This window comes from Dendrobates tinctorius, unplaced genomic scaffold (assembly GCF_039654945.1).
Source record: "Dendrobates tinctorius isolate UK_male_01 unplaced genomic scaffold, ASM3965494v1 ptg000133l, whole genome shotgun sequence".
Classification (NCBI taxonomy): domain Eukaryota; kingdom Metazoa; phylum Chordata; class Amphibia; order Anura; family Dendrobatidae; genus Dendrobates; species Dendrobates tinctorius.
In genome coordinates, this window is record NW_027361801.1 from 44,090,682 (window position 1) to 44,105,458 (window position 14,777).

General features: G+C 41.6%; 1 protein-coding gene across 5 annotated transcripts in view; it reads right to left on the bottom strand.

The window, feature by feature from the left end:
- The window catches only part of CD99L2 (CD99 molecule like 2), a 200,324-nt gene that overhangs the window by 55,490 nt on the left and 130,057 nt on the right, over positions 1-14,777 (bottom strand). For 3 of the 5 annotated variants that reach the window (XM_073543615.1, XM_073543616.1, XM_073543614.1), the window contains exons 5-6: positions 12,579-12,623; positions 5,341-5,418 (exon numbers count right to left, since the gene is read on the bottom strand). In XM_073543615.1, the coding sequence (XP_073399716.1) occupies positions 5,341-5,418; positions 12,579-12,623 (123 nt within the window). Of the gene's footprint in view, positions 1-2,227; positions 2,288-5,340; positions 5,419-12,578; positions 12,624-14,777 lie in introns of all 5 variants that reach the window. The other 2 variants (XM_073543613.1, XM_073543612.1) reach the window with 1 other exon arrangement.

A 14,777-nucleotide genomic window follows, 5' to 3' on the forward strand; every position in this document is an offset into this window, starting at 1 on the left:
GACTTTCAAGCTAGTTCCAATGAGCCACAGCTTTTTCCTCAGCTCAAATTAAATTATTTAGTCAGAGACTTGGACTTTCCTAAACATTCTGCACAACTTTTAGGCTACAGACTAAAGGAAAAGAACCTGCTAGCTTCCTGGCACCTGTTTTTCATGATACAGAAGAGGAGAAAAGGAATTCCTTCCATACTTTTCTCAAGATGGTCCTGCAGTGTATTGCAGTGATGTTCCTGGACTGATGGAAAAATTTAGCATCAAGTACAATGTGAGCGAGTAGAGATTCTTTATTGATTCATCCAAAAATTCTGAAAACTGTGCTACTGCACAATGGCAGCAAGTATGCGTTAGTGTCTGTAGGGCATTAAGTGCCAGGATAGGACTCATCAATGGAGCCAAAAAAGTTGGCCAATGAGAACATCTTTTCAACCTGGACTCAAGAACATAGTTGCAGAAAGTTTAGTTGATCCCACTTAAGATCTCCTGCCACCACTCCACATTAAAGGAGCTGTCCACTACTAGGACAACTACTTCTTGATCTACATGTTTGGCCTTAATAAAATAAAAAAAAGCTTATACGCAACTCACTGTTCTAGCGGTGTTGGCACTCGCAGTACCAGGCTCTCATGCGGTTATATGACATGTGGTGCCCGGCATCCAATCAGCGCCGGCTTCACTGTCTCCTCCTTCATATAAACAGAACATGAAGAGGAAGTCCGGGCTGCAGCTGCTCTCTGACTTTCTTCATGTTCAATTCGACAGAAGGTGGGGACAGTGATGCCAGCACTGATTGGGCACCAGGCACCATGTCTCATACAACCATACTAGAGTCCAGAGAGCCGACACCGCTGGAACGGCACCAGCACGGGAGGCAAGTATAAGCTTTTTTTATTTTAGCGGGGCCAAACATTTAGATCAAGAAGTGTTTGTAATAGTAGTGTACAACCCCTTTATGCTTGGGCTGATTAAGCAGTTTGTGAAAGCTCTACTGAGAGAGACCTGTGTACCAAGTTTCAGGGACAGTCCGAAGCAAAACTGAGGAAAGACATTTTTGTGGGTCTGGATATGCGAAAACTCATGAAGCACCTGTTCAAAACAAAAATGAAAGCTGTTGCGAAAAAAAGCTTTGGATTCTTTTAAAGAAGTTTTGAAGAAATTTCTAGCTAACAACAAAAATCCAAAATGTAAGTCCATCCTGGAGACTTGCTGAAACATTTCAAGGCCTATGGTTGTCTAATGAATTTGAAGTTATATTTTTTACATTTCCATTTGGACTACTTTCCTAAAAACTTTGGTGCTGTTAGCGAAGAACAAAGAAAAAGACTTCATTAGGATATCAGAAAGAAGGAACGAAGACACCAAGGTAAAGGTAACGTGAAAAGAATGGGAGATCGCTGCAGGATGCTTCACAGAGAAGATCCACAGGACTTCTATAAGAGAAAAGGGATCAAATGAAGCTTTTATAGTAGAAAAGTAAAAGGTGCAAGAATTAATTTTCAATAAAGTTGCAGAATGAATGTTCAATAATTTTTTATATATAATATTGGGTACGTTTTTGGCTACAATAAAGATTTTTATTCTTCATATTGCCTGTACGTATGTAATTTCACATGTGTTTTGTGCAAAATCCATATATGATGGTTAAAAATAGAAGTATAAGAAAAAAGGAGGAATGGTGGCACCATCAATGGACTCTCCAATCCGGGCAGTGGACCGGAAGGAAAAAGAGACTCAACAGGACCGGGACCGGTCCTGGAAGCATTCCATTCACCCCTGTAACCCTATGTTTAAAGTTTACCAAATAAAGAGAAGATGTTTTAAGGATGGTGAGCGCAGTTATTCCTTCTTTCTCAATGTGAAGCCTATATATATATATATATATATATATATATATATATATTTAAATCGGGGCATAAGAAAACCTTAATTCTCATAAACCCAAATTTTGCATACCCGTGATATTGGTTACATGTATATTTTTTTTTTAACAGAAGATTCCTTTCCTTTAAAGCTGGGACTACATGATGACTTTGGCCACGACAAAGATCACAAGGCCTAAAGACGCGCTGTTTGCAGTTGCTACTTCCAACATTTACACCTCTTTTATCGCAGTCCCTTGTGGGTAGAAATAGGACCCTTTTCACTTACATTATGCTGCGATGTAATAGTGACAAAGCAATCTTGTGTTGCAGCCAAAGTCATCCCAAAAAAAAAATAAATGTTCTAGTACCTGGTTGTTTTCTTGGCTTAACAGTTGAAACACGTGGCTTCTTAGTTGTGATAAATACATCTAGAAATGACATATTATAAAATATTATACATTACAGTCAAAGTGTTCACTTGATAATTTTTATTTTTTTTTTAGGAAAGACAGTACAAATTGTGGCTTTTAATTCTCTTCTTCTGCTCTTTCCTACCGATTACCTTGTCATATCTAAGCACAGGAGGAATGAATATCTTAACCTCTTCAGTAACCACTTCGCTCCTTGACTCATCAATCTACATTGCTGCACTGCTGTGTACAACTTGGATAAATCGTCTGTGCACTATTTGTATGCCTACCTTTTTTTTTTTTTTTACTTGCTCTTAAAAGGAATGTGTCATCAAAAAAAAAAAAAAATCTTGAACAACTGAAAAAAATATAAAGTATTAATGTTTTAAATTGGTATAAAATATGAAATTTTTTTTAAAAGTTTGATATTTTCACCTTTTAAATACAAAGAGGGAGCAGCAACTGAAATTTGCCATGAAAATCTAGGGTACTGCTAGCTTGCATTACGACTGTAGTAAATGTGGGCTGGATCTGCTCACATGTGTCTGATGTCACTCTTTCCCTCCCCTTCATGGTGTTTGCAAAAAGATAAGGGAGAATGAAGTTTAGGTTCACAGTGCGGAGAAGACATTTTGTTGGTGATTGCAAAGCGATACTGACATGTGGACAATATCACAGGACGACTGGCAGCGCAGATTTGTTAACTGGCACCAGGTACGGACTGGTGCTGAAATTCAGTCCTGGCATTTGAAATCACACAGGCCCATGCTGTCCCCATCCCCAAGCACCAGATGGAATATATTACTAATATTACCCTGCATGGAGGAAGGCAAGATTTACTACAAGACCAATATTTCTAATGATACCTGTTATGAACAGGTTACCGAGGAGGATAGCAGGCCCAGGCTAAGCCACAGAAAACCAGAGAGGTTGGTAGCTAAGCGGATGCAGACCCCTGATCCTTTCCACACAACTAGCAGTAGCCGTGGAGCGTACCTACGATGATCCTAGACGCTTCGGCACAGCGGGAGAGCTAACTAAGCCTAAAGTAAGAAAGGGGAAATCTAAACTGCCCCGGAGCAGACCCCAAAGGAATAGATAGCCCCCAAACATATATTGTCGGTGAGACAAGATGAAAACACAAACGCAGGCAGAAAAATAGACTAAGCAAACGATGGGGCCCACACTGACTAGAGAGGACAGGAAAGGAAAGACACTGTCTGCAATCACGCAAAAAACCCTGCAAAAGTCCAACACGTCTGATGCAAAAAACACTGAAGTAACATGACTTCGCCCCCCACTATATCAGCACTCTGGTATATTCTGAAAGCAAAGCAAAAAGAGACCAATATAAAAAGGGGACAAACTGGCACATGCAGTAACATATGGGCGGTGATTCAGCACAGCCCCAGCCGGAGCTAGCTGACCTGCACAAAGCAGAGGTAAGCAAAACCAGATCAAATGCAAACAGAATAGCAAATTAACCACTTAGCTGAACATGTAGGGAAAGAGCAGGAGACATCAGACCTCAGGCAGCACAGGAAAAAAATCACCAGCAGGGATAGAGGGAGTCAGCTGTCTTAAATCCCAATCAGAAACCCCAGATCTCCAACCGTCATCCTTATCAGGTGGCAAGCCTCTGTCAATCAGATCTTCTCCACTACCTCCAGTAACCACCAGAGGGAGCCCAGAAAGAGAACTCTCAATCTGACTAGCTCCACTATCTTCAGTAATCACCAGAGGTAAGCCAGAGAGAGAATTCACAACAGATACCTCCGTCACAACTCTTAACAGAATAGGTGTTCTCAAGACACCCATACTGTTAACAACATAGCAGACAAGGTGGCCCACCACCAGACAAGCCCTTCTGGAATTTTCCAGAATTGCCAGTCTAGCCCTGATCGGCTGCGCACTATATCACACATAACAGAATTAGATACATGGCTCTGCTCAGTCTATGTAAGGCCTCATTCAGATGTCTGTGATGCAGGGATGTCTAAATGAGGCTTTACTTCTATGTCTGCAAAGCACATCAGCAGGGGTTACTTTGTAACTGTCATTACTTCTGATGCTTTTTGCAGATGTAGTAGTAAAACCTCATTCAGATGTCCCTGCATCATGGATGCAGTTGCGGTCGGACACTGACTGTAGTCTCCTATGCTCTGAGGGTGCAGTGTTCATTGTGTGAGTGTACAGCTCAGACACACTAGCAAATCAAAATAGCAGTTACAAGCGGGAGCAGAAAAAAAAAAGTTAAAACACAACGTTTCATTTTGTTTTAAAAATACATTATATAAATGTTTAATTAATGCAAAAATAAAAGTTGTGACACGTTCCCTTTAAAACCAATAAAAATACAAGGTTTAGTAACAGATAAAAGCCCCAAACTTTTTCATGCTGTTAATGAAGCTCATACACTTTACAAAGCAGGCAGCCTCATTAAATAAATGGACAGTTAGCTATGACCCCACCCCAGATATATGCTCGGCCAAGCATGCATGGGTTTGCAAATAGAATAGGCAATTAATACATAGCCACGCCTCTGGGCATGCCTTATTTCCTGTGAAAACAAATGATCGCGGAAGTTAAAATCCAACATGCGCAATCCTCCTTTCAGTGGTCAGATGAGAGCCACAGGGTGGGACGTTTCAGCTGACATTCACCTACTGTGTATGGCCACCTTAAAAGGAACTTCAGCTTTGTTATTAAAGGTTACAAATGGGAAATTATCCAAATAAAATAACATTTACAATCCTTCCCACCCGCTTGCTCCAAAGCTGCCGCTCCAATGGTCTCCACCAGACTAGAAGCCATGACATCACAACTACGGGTGACATAACTGCTGGAACTACTGATTGACTGCAGGGTCAGATGACTACTGGTCAGATATTCAATATTTCCAGGCAGGCTGAAACCAACAAGATGGCAGTGCTGGAGCAGGGGGTGGATTTTCATGATAAATAGGTTTTTCTTTGTCCTGTAATAGGGAAGGCATCCCACTGGTGGTAACATAATGGAGAACCCCTTTAACATATAATCACTTACGCACATCATACAGCTTTTAGAATTACCTGGCTTCTTTGTTGGACGTTTAGGAACAACTTTGGGAGGTTTTGTTGCATCAAAGAAGTCTGACAAGTCGATATCGTCTGCATAAGAAAATGACAAGATCAGATATATCTTGCATCAGTTATTTCGGTTCATTAAATGTGTTCATGGATCACACATCGCCCTGATCACCTCTACATCAGTACTTTTGGAAATGTACTAGCTCGCATGATGCATTACATGTAGGTTTCCTTGCCAAGACACTTACGCTTAGTGTGGCATTTTTCTTGGGCCGGCAGCTAGAGCTTACCCGGCAGAACATGGAAACAGATCCACGACAGATCATCTTGACTCTCAGCTGCTGGCTAGTTTACATTCTGGGCGCACTGTTTGTAGCCACTAACCCAAGATCCCGGCTCTGTGACTATTATATATATCAGACAAATCTCAAAAATATATGTAAAATGAGAGACTGTGCGTACCCTACTAACGGAGCAGAGCGTTGAAAGGTATTTTGGGGTGTTGTTACTTTCTATGTCACCATTCATGACCAATGCAGCGTGGTTGAATCTCTCTTTACATATGCACCCAATATAATTTGTGGACATACTCTCATATTTCATTGTTGTGCACTGACAGTGGCCAAACATACTGATATATACTGTACACCGCATTCCAAATTATTATGCAAATTGGGTTGAAGTGTCAAAGATGAAATTTTTAGTTTTTTCCAATAAACTCATGGATGGTATTGTGTATCAGGGCCTTTTTGATCACTGAAATCAATCTCAAACACCTGTGATAATTAGTTTGCCAGGTGAACCCAATTAAAGGAAAACTACTTAAAAAAGGACGTACCACATTATTAATAAGGTCACAGGTTTCAAGCCACATGGGAAAGAAAAAGGATCTCTCTGCTACCAAAAAAGCGCCAATTAGTGCAATGTCTTGGTCAAAGTATAGAAATATTAGATATTTCACAAAAACACAAGCGTGATCATTGTACTGTGAAGAGATTTGTGGCCAATACAAATCACAGACAGGTTTGTGCAGATAAAGGCATAATGAGGAAGGTTTGCGTCTGAAAAATTCACTGGATTAAGAGAGCAGCTGCTAAAATGTTATTACAGAGCATATAATTGAATATTATACTGACTCATTTGCAACAGCCATTTTCAAAAATTTGTGCAAAATTCCATTTTGAACAAAGTGTATATAGATATACCTGTTATATTAATATTTTATCAACTTCTTAATGGTAATTGCCACTGCTGTTTTGACACACTGTGCACAGTTAGGGTTCTCGGGTGGCAGCCCCAAGAACATGACCACAAGAATGCAATTTACATATATGCGGTCACATGCCCACTAGAAGGACGCGACCTCACACAATGCAAGTGTACTGAGCGAGGCTGGATGAGTCTAGTCAGAATGTGGCTGGAAGTAAGAAAATTTATATATTGCCAACACCAGAAAATCCTCACACCACACAGTACGTGCGATGTGATGATTCACAAGTCTGCAGTCACAGTGTGATTACAGACTTATACCATAAGGCCGGACAACCCCTTTATGTAGGCTTAGATTATTCTATTCTACCTCGCTCTCTCTTCTACTGTAATCTTTTCATTTTTTTTCTGTATTATTTATCATGTAATAATAAGCGTTAGTATTCTTAGATTTAATTCAATGGTCTGCATTTTTCTTATGTTGGGTATAGGTTTTTGCTGTTACTTGGTTAGCCACCAGTACCATTGTTCTAATGTTACTTAGCTGCAAATTATTTCTAGAGGCAAAATAAAATAAAAAAATTAAAAAAAAAAAAAAAATAATAGTATACAAAAGCAGATATGGTTGAAATCCAAAACCATCTGCAGCCTCTGCTGTAAATCCGCAGACTCATCACAGCATTTCCTATGCTGTAGAATATTAGATCAGAGATGCAGCTCTCCTCTAATAGTGCTGGCTGCAGAGAGCTGCAGAATGAGGATGAAACGTCATGAGATCTGGATCAGATCAGTATTGTCTGACCCAGTAGCGCCTCTCTCGGTGACAAAGGAAGGTAAACCGATGGGTGTTGCAGACGATGGATAGATAAAGGGGCGCCCATCGGGCTGTCACTCATTTAAAATATTAAAACTATTGGAATACTGTATAAAAAAAAACCCACCATAATCCGTACAACAGTCTATGGCCTCATGACAGTGTGGAGGATTAAGGGTTTGTCCAGTACATTCAGATCAATCACATAAGTGGGAAGGATTTTGCTGCTATCCTATTATGGCCTGTTATTTAACAGAAAGCTCCTCTAGGTTAGTAATAATATTAAAGAAGAGAAAACACAAATAGACTTATGTAATGACGGCCATTAGCATTTCCTTTCTCCAGTGAAAGTATAAAAAAAAAAAAAATGCTTTCCCAGCAGCTGTTCTCAACAATTAATAAAAACTCTTCAGCTTGCAAACGAATTGTCTCGGGTAATAGAAACAATTTTCAGCAGGCACAAACCGCTAGTATCCATCGTCAAAGATGGGAGTGAAGAATTAATCTAGTGTAAGGAGGAAGACCGGGCTGCGGGTGCCTGCATTGAGCTGGGTGGGAACTGTCGAGGCTGCATCCCATGTTACCCGGGGGAAGGAATAGGGGACCGGACAGAGTTCATGACCCAGGAAGAGGGGGTGTGTTTAAGCCAGAAACAGAGCTGAAAGCATGCGAAGCAGCAGTTGGTCTCCCGCCGCCAGCGTGAGCAGAAGGAGGAATGCGGCGCTCTCCGCAGGGCAACAGACAGTGTGGAGACGAGCCGCGGCAGAGATTAAGTGAGTGCTCCAGACAGACAGTGAGTGTGCAGAGCTCCCGGCTAGGCAGAGAGCTGTGCTCCTGTGGAGGAGTGTGTGCCAGGTGCAGGGTCCCAAGGTGCGTCCTCCTTTACGATAGACGAGCAGCAGCAGCACACGTGTTGGACAGAGACTCCTGTAGCGCTCCCTAATTTGGCTGCACATATTTATGGACTAGGGGCTCATAGGGTAAAACCGGTGACCGCCCGTTGCCACCAGAAGCTGGACCGTGATTCACTGGATCCACCTAAGGATGCCATGCCGGCCGTTGCTACAACCTCTAGCAGACTGTATTCGAATGAGGACCAGAGAAGACCATGATAAGTGCCATTTCGCTGTCTGAGCAAAGGGTCTGAATACTTATGACTCTGTGATATCAGTTTTTCTTTTTTAATAAATTTGCAAAAATATTTACATATGTTTTTTTCAGTCAAGATGGGGTGCAGAGTGTACAATAATGAGAAAAAAATTAACTTTTTTGATTTACCAAATGGCTGCAATAAAACAGAGTGAAAAATGCAAAGGGGGTCTGAATACTTTCCCTACCCACTGTAAGATCTTCTCCAATAGTAAAGAATTGAATATTAAATTTATCAGGTGTCTTTTTACCTATACTTGGCTATTGTACTTGACTGTATAAGGCCGGGGTCACACTGGCGAGGAATACGGCCGAGTGAGCGGCGCTAAAAGCACGCATTAGACACGGACCAATGATTCTCTATGGGGTCCCTCGCACCAGCCATATATTTCTCATCCGTATTCTAGGCTCCGTGCCAATCGCAGCATGCTGCGATTGTCAGCGTACTACTCCCGTAGTACGCCAATGCAAGTCTATGGGTGCGCAAAAAATACGGATTACACACGGACCAGACATGTGACTTGCGAGAAATACGCACCCGGTGTCTTTTAGCAAAGCCGGCAATTCAGTGCGCTATACAGTAAACTCACACTGACAGGTTTAATAAAGAAACGAAAGAATAGATATAGACACATAGAATACACAGATATATATATGCATTCTGTGTCTATATCTATTCTTTGGTTTCTGTTAGAAAACCTGTCATAGGGCTCCATTATATGTCCATTTTGCAAGCCTGCGAGAAAATCTCGCCATACGGATTACATGCGGATGCTGACATGCGCAAAATACGCGACCACACCTTGATTACGGATGACATACGGAGCACTATTTAGGGGTCATTCATCCGTATTACGCATGTAAAATATTGACCGTATTTTGCGTCGGTTAGTGTGACCCCAGAATAAGGGGCCCGTCACAGATAGCAAGATCGCTGATTTTGTGACCCATCAGCGATCTCGCTAGCGTTCTCGCTGTGTGTGGCACACATCAGCAACTGGCCCCCCGCCGGGTATAGCTGATCGTGCAGGAATGTCCTGGGCAATTTTTTTATCGTTGGTCTCCCGCTGGCCAGGAAGCATCGCTGCGTGTGGCAGTGGGAGACCAACGATCAGTGAGCTCCCAACGCTGTAAGACGACGCTGGGAGCTGGTATCCAAGGTAAATAGCGGGTAACTAAGTACACGCGGTGCTTAGTTAACCGCTGTGTACCTTGGATACCAGCGTGCTCGCGCTGGGAGCTGGTATCCAAGGTAAACAGCGGGTAACTACGTGCTGCGCGCGCTTAGTTACCCGATATTTACGTTGGATACCAGGTCTCAGCGCGAGCACGCTGGTATCCAAGGTACACAACGCGCTTAGTTACCCGCTATTTACCTTGGATACCAGTGTCCTCGCTGGTCCTGATCACTGCTGAGATCTGCCTGTTTGGCAGCTCACCAGCGATCATGTAGCGACGCACCAGCGATCCTGACCAGGTCGTATCGTTGTCGGGATCGCTGGTGCATCGTTTGGTGTGATGGAACCCTAAGGGTATGCTCACACTGCGTCTTTCACCACTCAAAATAAAAAGGAGGAAAGATCACTAACAAACCTATTAAAACAGCGGTCTTAATAATTTACATGGAAAACATCTTGCTGTTCATATGTTCAGGCCTTTGAAATGTCGTTTTAAAAAGGACTGTCGGCACAGTCAAACTAAGTATAGGCGCTCGGTGCATGATGGCGGAGCCAACCATTTATATACACCTTCCCACCTGCTTATTTCCCATCTATCGCCTTCCATCTCTAGCTCTACGAAGCCATTGCTGTCAATCAATGAAGAGGGGGTGTAGATGGAGGAAAACAAGGAGATGGGAAGGTGTATAAATGACTGGCCCTGCCAACGTGCCCCCAGCGGCAGGACTTAGTCTGTGCTGACAGAGTCCCATTAAATGCTTCAGGCTTTCAAAGACGCTAAGCGGATAAAAGAAGTAAATTGTCCATTCTTCTGTTGTTTTCTGCTAGGAAGACACTAAACACTTTACAATAGAAATCCAGAGAAAATAAGCAAATCCTGAAGCCTCTTCTACTTGAAAACCAGATCGTTTTGATCGGCGTAAAAAGACATTGTATTGTGTCAACATACCTTAATGCCTTAAGGACCAGGGGTATTTCTGTTTTTGCGTTTCTGTTTTTTGCTCCCCTTCTTCCCAGAGCCATAACTTTTTATTTTTCCATCAATATGGCCATGTGAGAGCTTGTTTTATGCGGGATGAGTTGTACTTTTGAACAACACCATTAGTTTTACCATATCGTGTACTTAAAAACGGGAAAAAAAATTCCAATTGCGATAAAATTGCAAGAAAAGTGCAGTTCCACAATTGTTTTTTGGATTCTTTTTTACAATGTTCACTAAATGATAAAAAACTGACCTGCCATTATGATTCTCCAGGTCATTCCGAGATCACAGGCACCAAACCTGTCTAGATTCTTTTTTATTTAAGTTGTGTAAAAAAAAACTCCAAAATTTGAAAAAAAAAAAAAAAATGTTAAAAAAGTTACAAGTTACAATTTTCTGAGACCTGTAGCGTCTCCCTTTTTCAGGATCTGGGGTGGGTGAGGGCTTATTTTTTTCCGAGCTGACATTTTTATTGATACCATTTTGGTGTGCATACAATCTTTTGATCGCCTGTTATTGCATTTTATTGCAATGTTGCAGCGACCGTTTCGATTTTTTTTTTCCTCGCTACACCATTAACCGATTGCATTCATTCTTTTTTATATATTGATAGATCGGGCGATTCTGAATGCAGCGATACCAAATATGTGTATATTTTATTTGATTGATTTTTTTATTGCTGTATTTTGAATGAGGCGAAAGAGGGGGTGATTTGAACTTTTTTTTGTGTTATGAATCAATTTTTTTTTACTTTTTACTTGCTTCAATAGTCTCCATGGGAGACTAGAAGCTGCGATCATCCGATCACTTGTGCTACACAGAGCAGGGCTGCAGCCCGGCTCTATGTAGAAGATATGCTCATTTGCTATGAGCGCCGATCGCTGGGCAGCACTCATAGCCATCAGGCTATGACAACCACAGGGGGCTTCTGCTAACCCCAAGTTGTCATGCCAACCTATCGGCGACCCGCGTCCATGTGGCATGGGCACCGATGGGAGGAGGTAATGACAAGCTTCCTGCGCATGCATGTTAAATGCCGCTGTCCGTTTGACAGCCGTATTTAACAGCGGGTAAATCACGATTCCATCGGCGGCTGTTACGGGCAAATATCAGCTCTACAGATCAGCTGTCATGTGACGGAAAAGATGCGGGCTCATAGCTGGAGCCCGCACCAAACGGGTTGGCATCCAATGACGGACATCATTGGACGTTAAGGTGTGAAAGAGAAAAGGTCATGTAAACAAACGTTATTAACCTGCAGATATGTGGTTAATTTGCAGGTTAACCACATTATGAAGCTGACAAGTCCCTGGACTGAGAGCCCCACTGCCAGGAGGAAATTAATTACCGTATATTTCTCCTGGCAGCCTCGGGACAGCCGGCTGGGGGGCGCCAGGACACAATGTACTGAGCAGTGACTAAAGTTGCGCTGGTTGCACCTCTATGACTGGAAGCCAGAGGCTGCTGGGACCAATAAAGTTTATTTCCTCCTGGCAATGGGGCTCTCAGTCTGTGAAGGTTAGTAACGCTATTAATGTGCAGATTAAGCCCATATCTGCAAGTGAATAGTTTCCCTTTATAGGTTGTATTCTCATGTGACAGGGAAAAACAGTGGATTCTGTTGGAGATATTACCCAACACGTGGCAAAAGGTATAGTCAATATTAAGAAATAAGAAATGACAAGCTATAGATGTAGAAAGCCGCAGCTCAGGACAATTTCCGTTTTGTAATTATCCCCATTATCAGTTTGCTGTTACTGTAATCGTCTGGATTTAACCAGTAGATAAATTTGCAGCAAATGCGCAATATGCAAACGAGCGCTTCTTGCTTGGAAACTCTGCACTCAAATATAAACTGCACTCAAATAAAAACTGCATCCAAGCGCAAAACAGAAGGAAATATTCTTACCTGTGTTACGTGTTGGAACTTTAGGTGGCTTTGGTGCAGGCTTAGCTATAGAATAAAAAAGTAGTAATTAGTTAGTTGCTTGTGTCTAGTTTTGACCATATTTCTCCATTTCATTTATATTATTACCTATATCCTGCTGTAGTTCAACATTTTAAGCAGCACAAAATGACTTTGCAAACCAAGCACAGACACTCTTCTCAATTACAGTGCTCCTTTCAACCTACCTATTTTCCATCCATCTCTACTCTTCATGTAAATCCAGGTAATATAAAAGGAAAAGGAGGATGATACAGATGCAAAATAAGTTGACACACAGGGGCACCAAACTGTTTTCCCACTTCAAGGGTGCACAGAGAGCCTGTGCTTGGTTTTAATCGTCATTTTACGCCAAGAGACTCAGTTTAAAATGTAAATTTCTGAGGAATTACAAATGCTGGTACAGGGGGCGCGAGGAGCACCCTTTTACACACGTTTTGTCTATAAAGTTGCCCTATTGTAGCAATGAGTTCATAGATCTCCTCTTGTGTGTAAGCAAACTTCATCCCAAAGGGATCAACAGAGCAGCTCCATGACTCCTCCAGAATAAAGGAAGGAAAACAAGAACCAGATGTGATCACATGCAGTCGGGAATCTAGAAGAATGCTTTGTCTTTAAAATATTTGCATTTAAAGGGAACCTGTCACTGAAGAAACACCATTTGCCTGCAGATAAAGTGTCAACCTGCAGTTAAATGGTATTTAATGATGTCTGGCTGGTTTACTAGAGCAGCAGCTAAAAAGAGAAAATTAAATTATATTCTTCCTCTAGCAGCTTGCTTCCAGTCATCAGGGCGCTGCAGGCAGTTGGAACCGTCCCTGCTCACTATACTATCAATGCTTTGTGACCCGTTCTGGGCATACTCATCCCGCAGAAGACGCCCACACGAAACGCGCGTGGGGGTTGTGAGGCATACACCATCTTTTGGGTAAGGAACTCCTGGTCATTCTACATTGCTCCTAGTCATGTTCCATGTATATGGAAAGTGCTTAACACACGTGCTCTACTCTATATCCTATACGGCGATTAATTTTTGTGCCCTCTATTATACCTTGGACTGCGCTAGGGTACTTCATATTCTCATACCTCGAGACTGGCTGATATTTTTGTATCCTTATTCCCCATACATTACATAATGCTAGTGAATTTCCTTTTATTACCTGTGTATATATATAGTACTTTGCTTGACCAATTGGTGTATTCTTCTTTTGAGCCTTCACTGTGAACCTCGCTTATACATTTTTGTCAGTCAGTCAATCAGTATGTATGTATCTATCTATATGTGTATATATATATATATATATATATATATATATATATATATATATATATATAATCTTCATAATTTTGCAGATAATATTAGTGGTAGCCCTCTCTCTTTTTTACTACGATTATGGTCCAGACATAGCTTTTTCTCACGTATGTGCGGAGTGCAGACTGTCAGTGTACAGGGGAGTGATTACAGCACACTCACGGTATAGTAAACAGTGATTGTAATAGCTGCCTCCACTGCACTGACAGTGATTGTATTAGCTGCCTCCACTGCAATGATAACTGGAAGTGAGCAGCTGCAGGGAGAAAAAAAACCTTAACATTTTCTCCCATTAGTTGCCACTGCAGTATGGGCATGCTGCAAATTGCTACCTTATTAGCAGGTCAATGGTATAACTGGAAGTTGCAGGTTCCCTTTACAGTGAAGGAAATTATTTGATCCTTTGCTGATTTTGTAAGTTTGGCCACTGACAAAGATATGAACAGTCTATAATTTTAAGGGTAGTTTAATTTTAACGTTGAGCGATAGAATATCAAAAATAAAATCCCGAAAATCATATTGTATAAATTATATACATTTGCATTTTGCAGTGAGAAATAAGTATTTGATCCCTCTGGCAAACAAGACTTAACATTTGGTGGCAAAACCCTTGTTGGTAAGCCCAGCAGTCAGACGATTTTTGTAGTTGATGATAAGGCTTGCACACATGTCAGGAGGAATTTTTGTCCACTCCTCTTTGCAGATCATCTCTAAATCATTAATATTTTGAGACTGTCGCTTGGCAACTCGGAGCTTCAGCTCCCTCCATAAGTTTTCTATAGGATTAAGGTCTGGAGACTGGCTAGGCCACTCCATTACCTTAATGCGCTTCTTTTTGAGCCATTCCTTTG